Source organism: Gadus chalcogrammus, chromosome 3, assembly GCF_026213295.1.
Source record: "Gadus chalcogrammus isolate NIFS_2021 chromosome 3, NIFS_Gcha_1.0, whole genome shotgun sequence".
NCBI lineage: Eukaryota > Metazoa > Chordata > Actinopteri > Gadiformes > Gadidae > Gadus > Gadus chalcogrammus.
Window position 1 is genome coordinate 27,406,074 of NC_079414.1, and position 20,001 is coordinate 27,426,074.

Below are 20,001 nucleotides of genomic sequence, written 5' to 3' on the forward strand. Positions count from 1 at the left end.
CCTATTGGCAATTAATCAAACTATTTTTCTTTATACATCTAAACATAAACACACATAACGTATGTATCAGTCGACTATGCATCGACACATTATTATTTATATAATGACAGTGTGTCACACACGCCACACCACACATTACATAAGTCCATCGGCCCATCGCCAGAGAGGATTTCTTCAGCGGACGGACAAAAACTGATCGGATTTGATAAAAGATAACAAGACGACACATTTCCAGATACAGCTTTGACTAAGCCTGAGTGTGTGGGCACAACCTGGTGATTGTAGAGGAACAGAGAGGGGCTGAAGGCCAGCGGGCAGACAGACACTGTGGGCTTAAGCCTCTTCTGTTCCTACAGACAGCCGTCGCTGAGACTTCCCGACGGGCAAGTGCTGAGAGGTCAAGTGTGGAGAGTTTAGTGGTGACCAGCGGTGAGATCGAGGATTACCACCAAGTGAATGACCAAGATCACCAAAATATACTTTGGATTTAATCATACTGGAGTTGAGCGTGTGGGAGATTACCGTCTAAATGTGATATGTTGGTGAAAAGATAGAGCATACTTAACGAGTCGTAGCCATGGGAACAACACGCCCCTCTCCTCACTCTGAACCCAAAACGATGTTTCCATGACGACCCCCCCTCCCTATAGACATACACAGAGCCGGTGTCACGTTAAAATTGTCCTAGGCATAGGCAGTATAGGCAAATGCTTGGGGCGCCGTCATCCGCGGGGGGCGCCGAAAACGGGGAGAAAAAAAAATAAAAAAAATAAATAATAATAATAATAATAATATATATATATGTATATATATGTATATATATATATATATATATATATATATATATATATACAATTTTTTTTTTTTCAGTGCCATTACTACTATTATTTCGAAATATTATTTAAGCCCACAGCAACATAAAGTCATAGCAAAGGCTATTAAATAATGGAGAATCCTTTTTTCTGGGTGCCTGCCTGGCTCGTTGCTCTGTACCTGCCCTCTGTGAGGGGGGCGGGGTCAAGAGTGTGCAGTTAAAGTGTATTAATGTTAATATTTCACACCTTAGCTTTCACATATCATTCATAGGCTATATATACATTCATTTCACTGCACTTTACTGTTTTTTGCACTGTGGTTAGACTGAATTGCATTGCAATGACAATAAAGTTGAATGAATCTCATCACATTTTCTTCAGTCTATATTAGTCTCATGTATAGCACACCAAGCATCTGTTTTTTTATTAAAATGTAACATGCAGTCGTCACATATACTTCTCTTCTCCCTTCAGATGCACTTTTAAAATATTTCAGTACCACCCCCAGTGACACAGCATCAGGTGCTGCTGTCCCGTCTACCTCTGCACAGCCCTAATTTTGTATTTTTTTTAGACTTCAGTTGAGTGCTTGTTTAATCTCTGGTTAGAACCAAACTAGATAAACCATACTACATTTAATTGTATTTACAATAATTTGAATCTGAACTCTATCTATTATTTTGCTTATGAATGCCTTTAGTAAACATCATGCATTTCTTTGCAGTATTTTGTGCATACTTATTGTATGAGTGATTCATTGCTTGTTACTTGGTTTGTAATACGTTTCGTGTGTTTAATTTTCTATCTAAAATCAAAGAGTCTCAAAGACAAAGCTTTGTAGCTTCTCTGAGTTTATGAACATTGGTAGTCGAATTTAATGTGCGATCCAACGGGGTAGGGGGCGCCAGCAAAAATCTTGCCTAGGGCGCCAAATTGGTCAGGGCCGGCCATACAGACCTCATTCCCAGCTAACGAAAATACCATATATCTTATATTATTTTCATGGTATTAAACACTATATAAGACATAGCGTGGGAGTGTGTGTGTGTGTGTATGTGTGTGTGCGTGTGTGTGTGTGTGTGTGTGTGTGTGTGTGTGTGTGTGTGTGTGTGTGTGTGTGTGTGTGTGTGTGTGTGTGCGTGCGTGCGTGCGTGCGTGCGTGTGTGTGTGTGTGCGGATGACGGCTGGTACGCAGCTGCCTCACCTGGTCGAGTCTGATTGGACTACGGGGCAGGTGAGGCTGCACACTGTTGTTCATTGAGTAATCAGTGTGCGACAGGTCGGCCATCACCACTCACACTCAGAGAGATCTCCTGCATGGCAGCGAGGCAAAAGTCCATGTTCAGTATCAAACCTGTGCAATAAACCAGATTTCCCACACCACCAGCTATGCTACTGCGTCCTATGTTAGGAATAGCCCAGAAAAGTCAACCATGGTGGGGTGTCATTACATATTGATATTATATTCCATCGCTGCAAAGTCCGTTCCACTAGATGCCACTCAATTATACACACTGCACCTTTTTTTTTTTTTTATATATATTTAGGTCTAGCCCCCCCCCCCTTCCCATGCTTTACCCGTTATTATGCGGCTTACAAACTGACATACATTCATAAAACCTTTTACTACGTTATGTCTTTTTCCTGTCCGGAGAGATTAAACGTCCTCGCATTTTGTTTAGTACTACAACTCCTGCAGGACATATGTGGCCACAGAATGGGTCATTGTGCTGCTGCGTAATCTCCGCACACGCTTCATTTGTCTTTCACTGCAAACTTCCGGTTAAAAGCATTTAAGAGTAGAAGTTGTCTCTTAGCAGATAGCACCGAAAGGATTAGTCTTCATAATCTTTCATCCTCTGATCCTCGAAATCATACTGTCTGGGCCGCGTCGGGATCCGCTTACACCCCATTGACGTGACGCTGGGACGGCCCGCGCGAGGGGGTTTTATGACCGGGATTGCGTTCGGGCTTAACGTACAGTAGTGGAGCAGAGCGGAAGAGCCTAAAAAAAAGACAATTTTCCCAAATCTGCACAGTCTGTCCGAGGCTGCGAGGGAGGGACGCGCACGGCCGTAACGATAGGCACAGCTGTGGTGGTGATGTGTCCAAACGCGCACGGCTTTGGAAATGTGCCCAAACGCGCACTGCTTTTAAAACAAAAGCTGCTTCAGTCGGTGATTTGGCAGGATGTCTCCTACTGAGTGGGATGAAAATGCTGTTTCACAACAGCAGATAGCAGATGCTATTGCCTCGTGTGGGAACCCGGCTGTGCCCCCCCCCCCCCCCCCCCCCCCCAAAAAAAAACTCCGTGCTTGCCATGACGATTATTGTCAAATTCGTTTTACAATAGCCTACTACATTTTCTCATTTATTCAATTTAGAAGACAAAAAAAGCAATACCTGTTTATACATATAAATATTGCTGAATAATTTATATTGATATATTGCACAGTCTGACAGATCATTCTGTCTCCTGCCCGACCTTCAAGATGAGATGCCTTACAAAGAGAAGGTTCTAGGTTGACCCTGAACTGATGATTGAAGATGACATTCTCCTCAGAAAAGACTTCTACTGACAGAGACTTCATGTATTGAGTCACCATTGAACATTGGTTAAAAGTCCCATTTATACAGTATATTAAAATGTTTAATTACAATCACAGGAGACAGTGAGATATGGGGCAGTCAGTGGGTACAAACCACCGGGCGAGGTTTGCAGAAACCGACGAGATAAGGGTTAGAAAACACAGAATACACAAACAATGATCGCTCTTCATCGAAACCCCGCCTACATCAACAGTCATCAGCACCAGAATAGACTTCATCATCACAACCGTATTCTTGATCATTCAAAGGGAATTTTCTCAGAAAACATTTATTATGTATTTGTAAAATTACTTAAATACAGATCTGTCAAATTAACTGTTTTCACCAGTGACGCCACACAGGAAAGGCGTCTCAGTTAATCGACCATTCATTCATGAGAAAGGAAAAAAAACATGGATAGACTTCTTCATAGGACAGGGGATCAACGTAAGGAACACCTATAGATCAGTCGACATGTTAAAGTTAACTCTCACTGCGGTCGGAGTCCTTCAGCTTCAGAGAAGGGAAATGTAAGCGGGAATCTAGTTACGGCTTCTCCATCATTCAATCGTTGGTGCATGCGTCGTGGCTCCTCGTCGATGGGCCTTGGGTCTAGGCTGAGCTGGGTCTAGGTTGGTCTTAGCTGAGCTGGGTCTAGACTGAGCTGGGTCTACGCCGGATCTAAGTGGAGCTGGAGACGGCCAGCTTCTTGAGGTGGTCCATGAAGACCTGCAGGCTGACGTCGTCGGTGAGGATGGGCGCCCCCGGCTCCTAGACAGAGAGGAGACACAGCGCTGATTTAGAACCAGTGTGCCCCGAGGGAGGCCGGAGAGCCAGACTGGTGGAGGTCTCCTCCCATCAATGCACAACTTAAAGCACGATAACTCTGCTTTACGTCAGGGCTGTTGGGGGAGGCACTTAGCGAGCGGTTAGCACGGCTGCTGAAATATTATCCTTATCCAGCATGGACCAATCCAGAGTTATAAGATTAATTAAGCTAAAGTAATTGTAAAAAAAAAAGATCTTTACCTATACATGAACACACACACACACACACACACACGTTGAACCCAAGGCCCATGGTTCAATCGAAGGCCTTTTGACTCACAGCGATGTGAACCATGGAGCGACTTATGGTTTATGTCTCTCCCACTCAGGGGAACGGCAACAGCTGATTGTCATGCGCAGATTTAAATCTCTCCCACAGATTCCCAAGAATAGAGAGCTGAGCTGATCCCCAGTATTTCTATAATTCGGTTATTGCAGAACGTTTCTAAGCCAAAGATACCGGACAAGATGCAACACTGGCCATGTGATGGCCTGAGGTGTTCTCACCGTCCCACTAGGGTGGTGAACCCGGTCCACACACACACACCGGCCCTCGTACCTGCGTCCAGCCGTTGCTGTTGTTGTGGGTCTGCGAGGGGTTGACCTTGGACAGCAGGAAGCGAGCCTGGGACCCGCCGTGCTCCGTGTCCACGTAGCGCGGCATCGGGAAGCGCGTCTGCAGGATCTCCTGCGCGTCGTCCAGGGGCGCCTGCAGCAGCTGCTTGAAGTTCTCGTACTCGGCCATCTCCTGGTAGCCCGCCTTACGCCACTGGGCGATGGTCTGGGCGGAGGAGAGAGAGAGAGATACGTTCAGAGACTTCATCCAACCACGACATGACCAGCATCATAAGCTCAATCATGAAAGCCTTCCAAACCGTTTGAGGGTTTGTCTACTTTGAGGGACGCCAACATCTGAACCTAGGAACATTTACCCCCTGCGAGGCGAAGGAGCTGTTCTCTCACCTCTCCGTGGTAGATGACCAGCTGGAAGAAGGTGTCCATGAGGAGGATGCGGTCCGGCAGGATGCTGCTGCTGTCTAGCAGCACCGGCTGTGAGGGACAGAGGTAGGGGTAGGGGTAGGGGTAGGGGTAGGGACAGAGGTAGGGGTAGGGGTAGGGGTAGGGGTAGGAGTAGGGGTAGGGGTAGGGGTAGGGGTAGGGTAAGTGTTAAAGCGTTCACCAAGCGGTCTGCTTTGATGGGCGGGAACATCGGATCATAACCGTTCTCTCCAAATCAGCAGGTTAAAGAACATAGACATATCACCACTCTAAAATAAATAAACGATAACGTTTGAGTCCAGTTTAACAGCAAAAGCTGCTGCTGTAGAGAATACATCATGTTGAAAAGACTAAAATGTTCCAGTTTGGAACATTTTTATCGGAGCTTGTCTTAGCACTTAATTACTGAGTCAAAGACATCGTGCCCGGTACAAAAGCTTCCAGGGGCGTGTTCGTCCCTCGCGTGTATATCTGCAGCGCACAGAGGAGGCCTTATCACTCCAGCCAGCGGAAATAAGAGATTCAGACAAGACGGCCACCAGAAAGATAATTAAACCCCACTACACAGCCTGGCCCCGATCACGATAACGGGGTCTCCATGCTGCTTTGTCCTTCAAACCACTCACAAAACAAAATCCTCAATAAAAACTAAATGTTTTAGCAAGGCCGGTTTTCAGATGAGTAGCCCCTTCAGCGGCACATTTTTTGGACAAAAGCCATGACAATATATTCTTCAGATTTACATTTCAACCACTTTCGTAAATTTTCTAGCTTTCAGAATTAATTTATTTGTAATTTTCTGAGTGCCCCCTGCAGTACTCCAAAGTACCCGTAGGGGTTCGCGTACCGCTATTTGAGCACTACTGTTTGAGCTCATTGGCTGCTCAGCGCAGCGTCGCTCTGTGCGCTGCGGGGTGGGGACCCGGGTGTGGTGCGACACTGACCTCTGGCGGCCCGTGGAAGGAGTACGAGTACAGCATGGGCTGCACCATGATGAGGGACTGGGTCAGGTCCTGGCGCACAAAGTGGTGGCGGTAGTACGACGACTCGTCCGGGCTGTTGTTGAACACTTGGAGGAACGGGGACCGCCGCAGGTGGAACATGAACTGTGAAGGGGAGGAGGGGGAGGAGGAGATTAGAGCAGCACGCAGAATAGCTAATCTATTATAGGGGTGATATCAAGCTTTTTCGACTTTTCCTTCGTACATGACGCATGTAAATTCTTTTACATCTGCTAAGGTAGAAAAATCAAAGGCGAAGGCAGCGGGAGTATTCACACCCCACCTAAAAAAACATGATATGGGATCTTTAACAATAAACGATTCATGGTGCAGTTCTGTGGTCGTCCACCAGGTGGGGGCGGTGCGCCGACTCACCTGCGGGTACAGGGACAGGGACTCCGACAGCTTGAAGGAGGTGGGGTCGTCTTTGTTGAACTGGCCAAACTTCTGACACTAGAATGGAGACGGGAACCTTTTAGAGAGCGCGCCTCGACACGTCACCGCACACGCCTCGACACGTCAGCGCACACGCTTCAGCGACGACACACACGGCCGCACATTCCTGTCATACTACACAGTTACTACTGCCGGGCGCTAGGGTGACACGCCCCGCCGGGAATGCCGGCATTCCCGGAGCTCCGCGTCACCTAGAGGGATCCTATTGTACGTTGTACGTCCTGGCACTTAAAAATAGCCCTCAGCATTGTGCAGCATCTTATCCTAGCTATCTTTAGTACTTAGCATGGTGTAGCATCTTATCCTAGCTATCTTTAGTACTTAGCATGGTGTAGCATCTTATCCTAGCTATCTTTAGTACTTAGCATGGTGTAGCATCTTATCCTAGCTATCTTTAGTACTTAGCATGGTGTAGCATCTTATCCTAGCTATCTTTAGTACTTAGCATGGTGTAGCATCTTATCCTAGCTATCTTTAGTACTTAGCATGGTGTAGCATCTTATCCTAGCTATCTTTAGTACTTAGCATGGTGTAGCATCTTATCCTAGCTATCTTTAGTACTTAGCATGGTGTAGCATCTTATCCTAGCTATCTTTAGTACTTAGCATGGTGTAGCATCTTATCCTAGCTATCTTTAGTACTTAGCATGGTGTAGCATCTTATCCTAGCTATCTTTAGTACTTAGCATGGTGTAGCATCTTATCCTAGCTAGCTCTGCTGTATACGGGGAACGGGTTAACCTAGTGATGGTTAGTGCTTGGCACTCGATTCTATGAACATCCTTACTGTACCGACAGAGGTATATTGTTGTTTCTCTTTCTTCTGACAAATGGACTTATTGTCTCTCTGGTTAAAAGCGTCTCCTGAACGCCCTTAGTGTAACTGTATCAGGCTGGGGGGGCGTTAACGTTTGAGTCCTCTTTAACAACAAACAGGGCTGGCGTAGAGAATACATTATGTTGAAAAGACTCAAATGTTCCAGTTGGTCTTGCTCCATGTTCTAGTTCATGTTCTAGCTCTTCATCACTGAGTTAAAGACATCCTGCCCGCTACAAAGGCTTCAAGGAGTGTGGATGTAGACTGTAGAAGGATCTGTCTGGGGGGGGGGCGTGTCTCAGGCTGGGGGGGGGCGTGTCTCAGGCTGGGGGGCGTGTCTCCGACTGAGGGGGCGTGTCTCACCAGGCGGATGAGCTGCCTGTCCAGCCAGCGGAGGACGTCAGGCCCCTCCTCCGACTCCGCCCTGAACACGCCCAGGCGGGCCATGATCACGGCCGAGGCCTCCTGGTCGAAGGACGACTCGATGTGCTGGATCTGCGACTGGGCGTCGGCCCAGCTGGGGGAGGGGGAGGAGATATGCAAATGTGAGCTCACTGACGCACAAGCGCAGAGTGCTTCTGACGCGCCGCAGTTCAAACATCCTGTTGGCGGCGAGGCCGCTGTTGACTCTGCTCCCGCTCAGACCGGCCGTCGTGTAAAGAGCGGTTCAGCCCCGCCCACCACCGCCCAACGACGACGAGACTGTAGAGTGGACACACGTGTACCAGGTCGTCCTCGTGGATGAGGTGAACCGTAGCTGGTTAATGGACTGCACTTAAACAGCTCTTTACTAACCAGCAGCCGCTCAAAGGGCTTTACAGTACCGCCTTACAATCACACCCCGACGGCGGAGTCAGCCCCGCAGGGCGACAGCCAGCTGGTCAGGAGCAGTCAGGGTGAGGCGTCTCGCTCAGGGACACCTCGGCACTCAGCTAGGAGGAGCCGGGGATCGAACCAGCGACCTTCAGGTTACCAGCCGAACCCCCCCCCCCCCCCCTACCTCTCTCTCTCTCTCTCTCTCTCTCTCTCTCTGTGTAGTTTGTTGTTCTTACTTCCTAGCGACGGTCGTCACGCGGATCCGCCGCTGGGTGCTGGAGTGTTGGTACTGGGTGACGAACTGGATGGCCCCGCGGCCGCCCTGGGGGACGGGGGCGTTGTGCTGCACACACACACACACACACACACACACACACACACACACACACACACACACACACACACACACACACACACACACACACACACACACACACACACACACACACACACACACACGATACCGATCAGTCTCACGACAGGTGGAGGCAGATCTTGGGTACAATGCGGGGGCCGTGTGATTATAAGTTAAACGTCACTGAAAGGATTCAGAGGAAAGCCAAACTCATGTTTCAGAGGACACACAGAGGTAACTAACAAAGGATTCTCCTCGCACAATGGCTCGAGTTCCTAACAGTAAACTCCTCAAGAATGAAGGCTTAGTTAGGTGTGTATTACGTTAAAACCCTGTTGGACGGAACTAATGTGTTAAAGTCACAGAGAAGAGGACCGAACCTTGTGGCGACCGGGCCGTTTGAGTGGACCTCCGTGTGAGGGAGGCTGTGTGTGTTTGTGTGTCTTACCTGACTCACCACCTCGAAGAACATGGCGAGCGTGGTGGAGGGGTTCAGGCTGCACACCTTCCACTGGCTGGTCCCGCCCACGCCCATCTCCTGAACGCACAACACACACACACACGTCAGAACACACTCACAAACGTCATAATGCACCCATACACACACACGTCAAAACACAACACACACGTCAGAACACAAACGTCAGAACGCACCAACAGACACAGAATGCACCAACAGACACAGAATACAACACACACACACACACACACACACACACACACACACACACACACACACACACACACACACACACACACACACACACACACACACACACACACACACACACACACACACACACACACACACACACACACACAGGAATCCTGCTCCTCTCCATTCCCTGCGGCTGAGAGGCAGCAGTGAGTGAGTGCCGGTTGAGTCGGGGCCGGTGACTCACGTTCTCAGAGACGCTGGGTCCCTTAGCGCCCAGGGAGACGCAGGGCCCGATGGCCCCGCAGACCTTCAGCTCCCGTGACGTCTGCACACACACACACACACACACACACACAGAGTCACACACTTAGTCAAACACTTAAAATACACACCTGCTACAATCCTCAGTGAACTGGGGAATGCGTGGGAGGAACGTCCGACACATTCATGAGTGGATCGTCTTGACGACATGTCTTAATTTCATAGATAAATCATCTAATCAAGAAAATAGCATAATTAATAGCAAATGCCATAATTTACATTTAGCAGACGCTTTTATCCAAAAGCGACTTACAATAAGTCCATTTGTCAGAAGAAAGAGAAACAACAATATATCTCTGTGGGTACAGTAAGGAGGTTCATAGAACCAAGTGCCAAGTACTAATGATCGCTAGGTTAACCCATTCCCCGTACACAACAGAGGCAGTCTACAGGTATACCCCTAGTCGTGTCTCTGAGGTTGACTGACCCCCCCCCCCTGCTCACCTTGACCTCCATGGTCCCCCCGAAGGCCATACGGAACTCCCCGCTGTAGTCCTTGCTGAAGACCCTCTGGAAGGTCTGCTTGAAGAGGGAGGTGTTGAAGGAGTCCCCCATCACGATGTGGCCCCTGCGGACGACACCAGGGGTTAGGTCCCCTTGTATCCAACGCCATCCCTTCTCTCTTCAACAGCAGAACCCAAAAGGGTTCTGCTCTCTCTCTCTCTCTCTCTCTCTCTCTGCAGAACCCAAAAGGGTTCTGCAGAGAGAGAGAGAGAGAGAGAGCAGAACCCAAAAGGGTTCTGCTGGCCGGACTAATGCCGAAGGCGTGGATGATGCGTGTCAGTGTCTGCCTGATCACGTGAATGTTTCCGTTTCTGATTGCATTGTACGCACTCCTCCCTTCTGATCATCATTCTGTCTGTTTTAGCGTGTTGCAGTGACAACTGGATGCCTGGACTCTCCTTATGGTTAACCGGCCAGCACCAGGTAAAAATGTTTGGAATGCATGCATGTATTGTCCACAACTAATGGCCTGTAAGCCCTTTGAGACTGCACCGGTGATTAAGGGCTGTACAAATACAATTGAATTTAATTGAATGGCCTGGAAGACATGGTTGTGACCCAGAGGATGGACTTCAAACTGACCCCGTCAGGTTGGATAAACACTTCATCTCCAGCAGGCCGGTCTGGTCCAGGGCGCAGGCGTAGATGTCGATGCTGTGGCCGTTGACGGCCGTGCGATTGGCCAGGGTGTCGTAATACTGACAGACCAAACACAACACAGATCATTAGAGGACGGAACGACTGGAACTCATCTAGCTCATCAACCAAGCTCATTAGAAGTCATTAATTAGGATCCAGGTGGAGGTCCAGGGGATACTTGGGCCTCCGAGCTAGAGTTGTTCCCGTACCGATATCAGTATCGGATATTCCTCAGATTCTGCCTAAAATGCAGTATCGGGTATCGGCGAGTACGCAAGACTGTGCACGATCCGATACCATCACATGACTAGCTCCTATACTACACCGGCTACACATCGCTGTCATCGTAAAGGAACCCTTCAATAAGAACAAGTTATATAATAACAGTACTAGAGGCTGTATCAGTATAGGCTCGGGATCGGCCGATGCGGGAGCGTCTGTGACGGTCACCTTGGAGCTCTTCTTGAGGTGGCGCGCGTTGTCCTTCTGGATGTCGTGCCAGGACCGGATGGGGGTCTTGAGCTCGTCGCCCACCACCATGCCGGGCCCCTGGGTGGGGGGCCCCCCGGTGAACAGCATCACGCGCGCCCCCGTGTTGGGGAAGGCACCCTGCAGACACAGAGAGGAGGCGTCTGAGCCGGGCGGGGACGAGATATCGACACGGCGAACTTCGTGCGATACGACAATCGATACATTGATTTTTAAGATTTATTTTCGCATTCTTATGCTTTATTCATGAAGAGTTAGTTAGGAAATATCACTCCAAATATTGATATTTTAGTTAATAAACAAAGGCGCTTTAAAACAGGTTTCCCTGCTCCACCAGGGGGCGCTCAACACACAGATGAGGGAAACTTGAACGGACGTTAACTAGCCAAAGACAAGTAGCTGGAAGACTCGAGTTGGACCGTAAATAAAGACAGAAATCCAGCACCATACCTTTTTACGGCCATTTTAAATTTAGAGTGAGACATATATCCTGATGTAACGTTATAGGATTGTCTAACAATATATTGATTATGGCAGAATCACTGTATCGTGATATTATCTGTATTGCAGGGCCATGTATAGTTTATCGTATCGTGATGTACCCTGATTATCACCCCTAGTCTGAATCAGCCAAAGTGTTCACATGCGGTAGAGTTGAGGACATGGGGTTAAAATGTATGTGCAGTAGGAACGGTGTCTCTCTTGGACCTGGTCTAAGCTCCACCATGGATCTGAACGTGTACATTCTGCTGTTGATTCAAGGTGTTCATTCACCCCGATGGGCGGGGGGGGGGGGGGGGGGGGGGGGGGGGGGGGCTGCTCTATGCAGAATCTCAAACTACATGTTCCTCTACTTTTAACTCCACAAATATTCCCTTTACTGGTTTTACTAGTTATAGATGATTACTAACACAAAGCTAACGCTAGTCTCTAGGGGCGGCAGGGGTGAGGGAACAGGTAGCGAGGGAACAGGGAGCGAGGGAACAGGGAGTGAGGGAACAGGGAGCGAGGGAACAGGGAGCGAGGGAACAGGGAGCGAGGGAACAGGTAGCGAGGGAACAGGGAGTGAGGGAACAGGGAGCGAGGGAACAGGGAGCGAGGGAACAGGGAGCGAGGGAACAGGGAGCGAGGGAACAGGGAGCGAGGGAACAGGGAGTGAGGGAACAGGGAGCGAGGGAACAGGGAGTGAGGGAACAGGGACTGAGGGAACAGGGACTGAGGGAACAGGGACTGAGGGAACATGGAGACACGAGGGAGGACTGACAACAAACCGATCTTTGAACTGGCCTAGTACTGTTCTGTACAGATAAACAGCTAAAGATATCAAGTGTCTGTGAGTGTGTGTGCGTGGGTGTGAGTGTGTGTGCGTGGGTGTGAGCGCTTGTTTAGGGGAGTTGTGATTGTTGGAAGGGACACGTGGCACGATCCTCTGTGAGTAGGTCAAAGTTCAGAACAGAACGCACTCACGCGATTGCATCATTTTTGGCAACAAAACTAAAAATACCTTTCTAGTAGTAATAGTTCACATCACGTGAAGTACAGATTAGATTTAGATTTACATTCAGGGCATTCAGCAGACGCTTTTATCCACAGCGACTAATAATAAGTACATTTGTCAGAAGGAAGAGAGACAACAATATATCTCTGTGGGTACAGTAAGGATGTTCATAGAACCAAGGGCCAAGCACTAACCATCACTAGGTTAACCCATTCCCCGTAGACAACAGCGACAGCTACTGATGCTACTCGATGGCAAGTACTATTTTCAAGTGCCAGGACGTACAACGTACAATAAGTGTGTAAGAGGGGTGTGGGGGGTGGGGGGGGGTAAGGGGGAGGCTGAGTCCAGGTGGACTCGGAACAGGTGAGCCTTGAGAGTTCAACACTCTCAAGGCTCACCTGAGTCAACACAGGAGTCTGAATTCACAGGCTCCAGAAACCTAGCGTACAAAACACGTCCCGCGACGCGACCGCTTCGTGCGGAACGACAAAAGCATCGTCGGTAACCATAGAAACACAGTGTTTCCTGCGTGAGCAGGAAGTCGCGGGGGCGCTCACCTCCAGCAGGCCGACGGCCACGGACAGTGCCACGCCGGTGGACCGCAGGGGCCTCTTGCCCTGGGGGACGGGCCAGGGGTCCCTCTGGAGCTCCCCCAGCAGGTCGGTGAGGTTCATGTCCACGCGGTGCACGGGCTGGAGGAACCTAGGAGCACAGGGGGGCGTTCAGGGGGGGGGTGCTGCTGACGCTTCTGTCCAGAGCGACTTACAGACACGGCGTTCACACACCGACGGAGGAGTCGGACCCCCAGGGCGACAGCCGGCCCCCAAGGGCGACAGCTGGCCCCCAAGGGCGACAGCCGGCCCCCCAGGGCGACAGCCGGCTGGTCAGGAGCAGTCAGGGTGAGGCGTCTCGCTCAGGGACACCTCGACACTCCTACCGGAGTGTCGAGGTGTCCCTGAGCGAGACGCCTCACCCTGACTGCTCCTGTGGCTTGCCGGCCCGTTGCTTCTGTATAGAACGGTCTAAGGACGAACCCGTCCAATCCCCGGGGATCGAACCAGCAACCTTCCGGTTCCCAGCCCACCCCGCTCTGCCTCCTGAGCCCCAGGCCGCCCACCGCCCAGAGGTCAGGGTGTAGGATTATACCGAGGATGAGGTTCTTCTGGTCTTACCTGCAGGTGGCTGAGGGGTCCTGGGGGGCAGCAGGTCGGCCCTGCTGGCCCGAGACCGCCGGCTTCATCAGACCCAACATCTCCTACAAAACACACACACACACACACACACACACCCCCACACATTACATTTACATTCAGTACAATAAGACCATTTGTCAGAAGAAAGAAACAATATATCTCTGTCGGTACAGTGACGATGTTCACGGAACCAAGTGCCAAGCACTAACCATCACTAGGTTAACCCATTCCCCGTACACAACAGAGATAAGTATAAGATGCTACACAATGCTAAGTACTGTTCCTTAGTGCCAGGACGTACAACATACAATAAGTGTGTAGGACACACACAAACATTCACACTAGATATTGCAACATGTTGCTTGAAGACGATTGAGCTCAGGTCATTCTTTTGTCGGTGTTTCACGTCCTGATATAAACCCAGCCGAGTTGATCCCGGGTATAAAACAACGGGTACCGTGGCTATTATAGAACATCAGTGAACCACTTAGGGGGTCCACAACAGAGGGGTGTCTCTCTCCTCTCATTGCAATGGCTGACCAGGAACATTGCATTATTCATAACATTGTTTTCCAAAGCTCAGACTCATGTTCTATTCATGACCCATGATAGGATGAAACCTGACCCTATGACGAGGGAGGAATCCACTGAGGCTCCCATCGCTACACACCCCTGGAGGGGGTCAGGAGGGGGGGGGGGGCATGCTCAATCATACACGTTTACTATTTACTAAAGACGGTTATGTTATTTACTTAAGTCCTTCAGCAGATTCAGATTTCAGTCATTTAGCAGACTCAGAATTCAGTCCTTAAGCAGACTCAGATTCGTTACAGCGGTTGGCGTCGTGCTCGATGATACCTACAGCTAAGAACGGGGAGCATCTGGCTTCAAGGCGCCAGAACTCTTTACGACTGGAAGTCAAACCCACTGATCGCTCGACCCCCCCTTCCCTTCAGAGAACAACAACGGGGGCCGGTCAGGGAGGACGGTCAGGGGGGCGTGGTCCGACCCCACCCACCTGGATCGTGTGTGTGTGTGTGTGCGTGTGTGCGTGCGTGCGTGCTCGTTTAGCCGTCCCACCTGGATCTGCTTGGAGGACAGCTCCTTGGTGCCGCGGAACACGTAGCTCTTGGCGATGCCCTCGCAGCTCAGCTCGTGCACCTGCACCATGCGGCCGAAGGTGATGAGCCCCACCAGGGCGTTGGGCGGCAGCAGGGAGAGGGACATCTGCAGCGACTCCCGGAGCGCCTGGAGGTCCTCCTCCTCCAGGCAGGTGTCCACCACGTACAGGAAGATCAGAGGGGACACCGGCCCGCGCTGGAGGGGGGGGGGAGACAGAGGCCGTGAGGAGGAGACGCCTTTATGCCCGTCTGCGGCGGCGATGCTGGTGTGTGGAGCCATTGTTAGAGAGCAGATAGACGGAGCCTGGCGGTCGCAGGCTGTCGCCGCTGAACAGACCCAGCTCAGAGGTGGAGTGACGACAACACATTTCACTCGAGGAGGAATCAGGCCTCCTGTTCATACGGGTACAAATGGTTCAAGCCAGGGCCTAAGTGTTCACGGGATAAGGCGCTTTGCCAGGCCGTTGCTTCTGTATAGAACAGTCTAGGAGCAACCTGTCCAATCCTTAGTAGAGTTGTTCCGATAACAAGTCGGATATTGTACTGTCGACAATATTGTCGACAGTAAGTGAACCAACCTACTATACATTGATGTCATTTTAAGAGAACCCTTCAATAATAAGAAAAAGTGCTATTGGTAGTTACAATGCTGGACTCTGTATCTGTAAAAACTCTGTATCGGCCAATACTCAAAATCAGGGAGGGAAAAATGGTATCGGAAGGAACATCTCTAATCCTTAGATGCCATTTAAGCGTGTTTTGTGCGCGGGTTGTGTGTGTGTGTTTCCATGGCAGCAGAGCTCGGCGGTGATGAAGGGGCGGGTCTTACCTGTACGACGTACTCGATGGTGGAGAACTGGGGCATGAGCTCGGCTGGTTGGTTGACATCGGAGATCCCAGCGTAAGAGGGCGGGAACTAAAGAGGTGACATGCAGAGCGTCGGTCCAATCGCATCGCTGGAGACGGCGTGCACACATCGACACTTTGGAACAGAACGTTCGTCACTGTGTGGGTATGAATACTCACTGGGTTCCTTTGGAAGCAGAAGTTGCACGCCCATATTTTAGCTCTGAAGTCGACTTGACTGTAAAAACAAGCAACAAAACATTAGGGTATCTGCAGGTTTAAGCAAGTCAATTTTAAGGCTTTTTAAGACCTTTTTAATACCACCTTGAATGAAATTTAAGACCTAAAACACACGATGGTGGGGGGGATCCCGCTGTATTACAACCCAAGCATAGCATCTGTGTCACTCAATCAGACTTATTCACCTACTCATTGTCGCAGACTAGCTAGCAAGCACGCAGATAATCGTTTATACATGCAGCTAGCAAGAAAGAAGCCTCTCTACATGTCCTTCCTGAAAAGTCCCTGCCCCGACAAATTGTAGACCTTGTGTTGCAGTATTTAAGACCAGCATAAGACATTTGTAACGAATTTAAGGCTTTTCAAGGCCTTCAATTTAGCAACATGAATTTAAGACTTTTTAAGACTTTTTAAGGATGCGCGTACACCCCGTGTACAACAACTAAACATCTTCTGCCCCATTGTGAAAGCAGCACGCTGACTCACTGCAATTCAACGATTGCAGTTTGACAGCAGGTGTAGCCAACTTGATGTGTTGGCATTTAAAGAGTAGAGTCACTATCATCGTGTGACGTTAGAAACACAAACACAGCAGCCCGGCCTCCAAGAAACTGTTTGCCCAACCGGGATGATGAAGAGATATCCTATCAACTCCTGTCTTCTAGTCAGCCCAGAGTCACCTTTTACGACGGCCCAAGTAAAGGCATTTACATTTAGCAGACGCTTTTATCCAAAGCAAATTACAATCAGTACATATGTCAGAAGAAAGAGAAACAACAGTATATCACTGTCGGTACAGTAAGGATGTTCATAGAACCAAGTGCCAAGCACTAACCATCACTAGGTTAACCCATTCCCCGTAATCAACGTTCACCGAGGCAGAGTCTAGGTGAACTCTGAACAGGGGAGTCTTGAAAGACGACAGATAAACAAGTACGACACAAACAGCCCACAGAAGAAGAACCCTCAGGCGGCCGCTCGGCCCTCCACTCACCACAGCGGGTTCAGCACCGCCTTGCAGTTGGCCCGGCCGCACATGACGGGCTCGTACTGGACGGGAGGCAGGTCAGGGCGCTCCTTGAGGGGCGTGAAGAGGCAGGACACCGGGACCACCAGCCGGGTGGCCTCCAGGCGGCTGGAGGGCCACAGGTTCCAGCTGAAGCGCACCCCGTCCCGGTCCTCATTCTGCTGGATGAACTCCTGGTAGGTCGTCATCCCTGAGCTGACGGCCGGCGGACAGACGGTAGACGAGGTATGGATTTAGTGGTTTGGGTTCAGAGTGTCGACCCTGCTCTCTGCTCTCTCTCTACCCTCTGAGTGTTGGTTGATGATATGTTGCATGACACGGTGTACTATCTCTAATCACACGTGGCACGCCCCTCCGGACTGAAACTATCTGACGTACAGTGAAGAATGGATGACCCAGGTGTGTGCGCAATCAGAGAGAACCTGATGAACGTGTTGTGTGTGACTGAACACTCGTCAGGGAATAGGGCTGGCCTGTATGTATTCACTGTGTGCACGTTGAACATTCACTTTTCACTCACTTATTCACAATCACCTCTACTGGAAAAGTGAGCAAAGAATCATATTTCATGAATAAACATAATCTCAAAAGCATACTAGGTTTGTTAAACGACCTTATTTGTATCCGTGTGCTACCATCTCCCCTGCATGACAACACACAGTCTTAAAGCGTTTACTTTTCTCTTATACATGATTGAGACTGTAGAATCAGGTAGATTGATAACAAGTTCAACAGCAGAAGTTAAACAACACAAGTTAAATGGGATCTAGGTCATTTTCCTTCCTCATATTTGATCACTGCATTACATTACACACACACAAGTATTAGTGCAACGTTATATTAGGTGTAATGTTAACATCAAATACCGGATAAATTCCAGATACTCACATTAAGTACAGTAACACTGCGCATAAACTAATGTAATCAGAGATTAATACATCAATGGATCGCACATATGAGCAATCGCGATTCGTTCCGTTTTTCTCTCGTCAGTCGCCGTAGATTCTGCGTTGGCGTATCGAAAGATCGCCCATCAAAACCCCAGAATATGATGTTTGATTGATAAATAAACAATAAACGCTGAATTTAATCATGGTTTATCTCTTGCCTCCCGTCCGCAGGGCGTCTTAATCCGTCCGACTGAACCCATCAGCGGAAGCCAGACCGCTCGATTTAAACCTTACATAAACCTTATATAAACCTTATATTAACCAGATATGACTCCAAATCTCACCTTTAGTCCGATCCGTCTTAGTCCGAGTACTACCGCAGCGCACTGTTCAACATTAAAAGGTAGAAACCGGGTTAAGGTCGAAACAGCAGCCCGGTGGGTGGTACTCCGCCGGTCCTCCTAGGTACGCTACAGGATGACGTGTTACTGCACCCACTTCCGGCGGCTCGACGCTCAAAAAGAGAACTCCATTTCCCGTATGCACATGCGGCGCCTTACGTCATTCGGACACGGCTCGCCGCAGGTGCTCATGGGAAATTTAGTTTTTCTCCGTCACCGTTCGCGGCTGTTCTGCCCAAGGCGCCCGGCCACGATCTGCAGTGCCCTCCGCGGCCGCTGGGGGGCGCCCGGTCCCCGTGCACGTCGGGACCATGAACCTATTAAAGAAGGTCGGGACGCGCGGTTGGTTGGTTTGGAGACTACGGACGTAACGTGACGTAATATCGCACCAAGATTATAGGAGATAGATGTCAGAGCTGTCAGAGCAAGTGTGTGTGTGTGCGTGTGTGTGTGTGTGTGTGTGTGTGTGTGTGTGTGTGTGTGTGTGTGTGTGTGTGTGTGTGTGTGTGTTTGAAAGAGAGAGAGAGAGAGAGAGAGAGAGAGAGAGAGAGAGAGAGAGAGAGAGAGAGAGAGAGAGAGAGAGAGAGAGAGAGAGTGAGAGAGAGAGAGAGAGAGAGTGAGAGAGTGAGAGAGTGAGAGAGAGAGTGAGAGAGTGAGAGAGAGAGAGAGAGAGAGAGAGAGAGACAGAATTTTTATGTTTAAATTAATAGAAAGTGGTGTTGGAGGAAAAACTTACGACATCATAAAGTCCATGTACGCAAACAACAAATGTGCAGTTAAGATAGGAAAGAAACACAAAGACTTCCTCCCACAAAGCCGGGGGTGTGAGACAGGGATGCAGCTTGAGTCCAACCCTGTTCAACATATACATTAACCAACTAGCAAGGACATTAGAACAGTCTGCAGCCCCCGGCATAACACTGGTAGACACTGAAATCAAATGTCTGCTGTTTGCAGATGACCTGGTGCTGCTGTCCCCAACCAAAGAAGGCCTACAGCAGCACCTAGATCTTCTGCACAGCTTCTCTCAAACCTGGGCCCTGACAGTGAACCTTAGTAAAACTAAAATAATGATAGTTGAAAAAAGGCCCAGCCTCAACAAATACACATTCCACCTAGACACTGTTAATCTGGAGCAAACAAAAAACTATACCTACCTCCGCATAAACATGAACGCCACAGGAAATTTCAACAAAGCTGTTAATGACCTGAGAGACAAGGCAAGGAGGGCATTTTATGCCATAAAAAGAAACATAAAACTAGACATCCCAAGATCTGGCAAAAAATATTTGACGCAGTGATAGAGCCCATTGCGCTCTACGGCTGTGAAGTCTGGGGCCCACTCACCAACCAAGATTTTATAAAATGGGACAAACATCAAATTGAAAATCTTCATGCAGAATTCTGCAAATCAATGCTAAAAGTCCAAAGAAAGACACCAAGTAACGCATGCAGAGCTGAATTAGGACGATATCCAATCGTTATTAAAATTCAGA

At 49.3% G+C, this 20,001-nt stretch overlaps 1 protein-coding gene across 1 annotated transcript; it reads right to left on the reverse strand.

The window, feature by feature from the left end:
• Positions 1-3,144: 3,144 nt before the first annotated feature.
• sec23b (SEC23 homolog B, coat complex II component) lies at positions 3,145-18,596 on the reverse strand. Its single transcript, XM_056587084.1, has 19 exons — positions 18,449-18,596; positions 17,182-17,409; positions 16,128-16,185; positions 15,931-16,017; positions 15,061-15,297; positions 13,960-14,042; positions 13,345-13,489; positions 11,248-11,406; positions 10,741-10,856; positions 10,099-10,222; positions 9,578-9,658; positions 9,124-9,213; positions 8,557-8,663; positions 7,868-8,021; positions 6,608-6,685; positions 6,176-6,337; positions 5,196-5,282; positions 4,792-5,013; positions 3,145-4,175 (listed from the first exon to the last, which is right to left on the reverse strand). Exons 2-19 carry the CDS (start codon positions 17,400-17,402, stop codon positions 4,086-4,088), a joined length of 2,301 nt encoding a protein of 766 aa, XP_056443059.1. The 5' UTR covers positions 17,403-17,409; positions 18,449-18,596; the 3' UTR covers positions 3,145-4,085.
• Between the last annotated feature and the right edge of the window lie 1,405 nt (positions 18,597-20,001).

Bases quoted from the DNA above. Each gene is read 5' to 3' on its own strand.
- sec23b (XM_056587084.1), bottom strand. From the start codon at position 17,402: ATGACGACCTACCAGGAGTTCATCCAGCAGAATGAGGACCGGGACGGG. The intron at 10,223-10,740 runs GTCAGTTTGAAG...TGTCGTCCGCAG, and splicing joins TGTTTATCCAACCTGACGGG to GGGCCACATCGTGATGGGGG. The intron at 8,664-9,123 runs GTAAGACACACA...GTGTGTGTGCAG, and splicing joins TCTTCGAGGTGGTGAGTCAG to CACAACGCCCCCGTCCCCCA.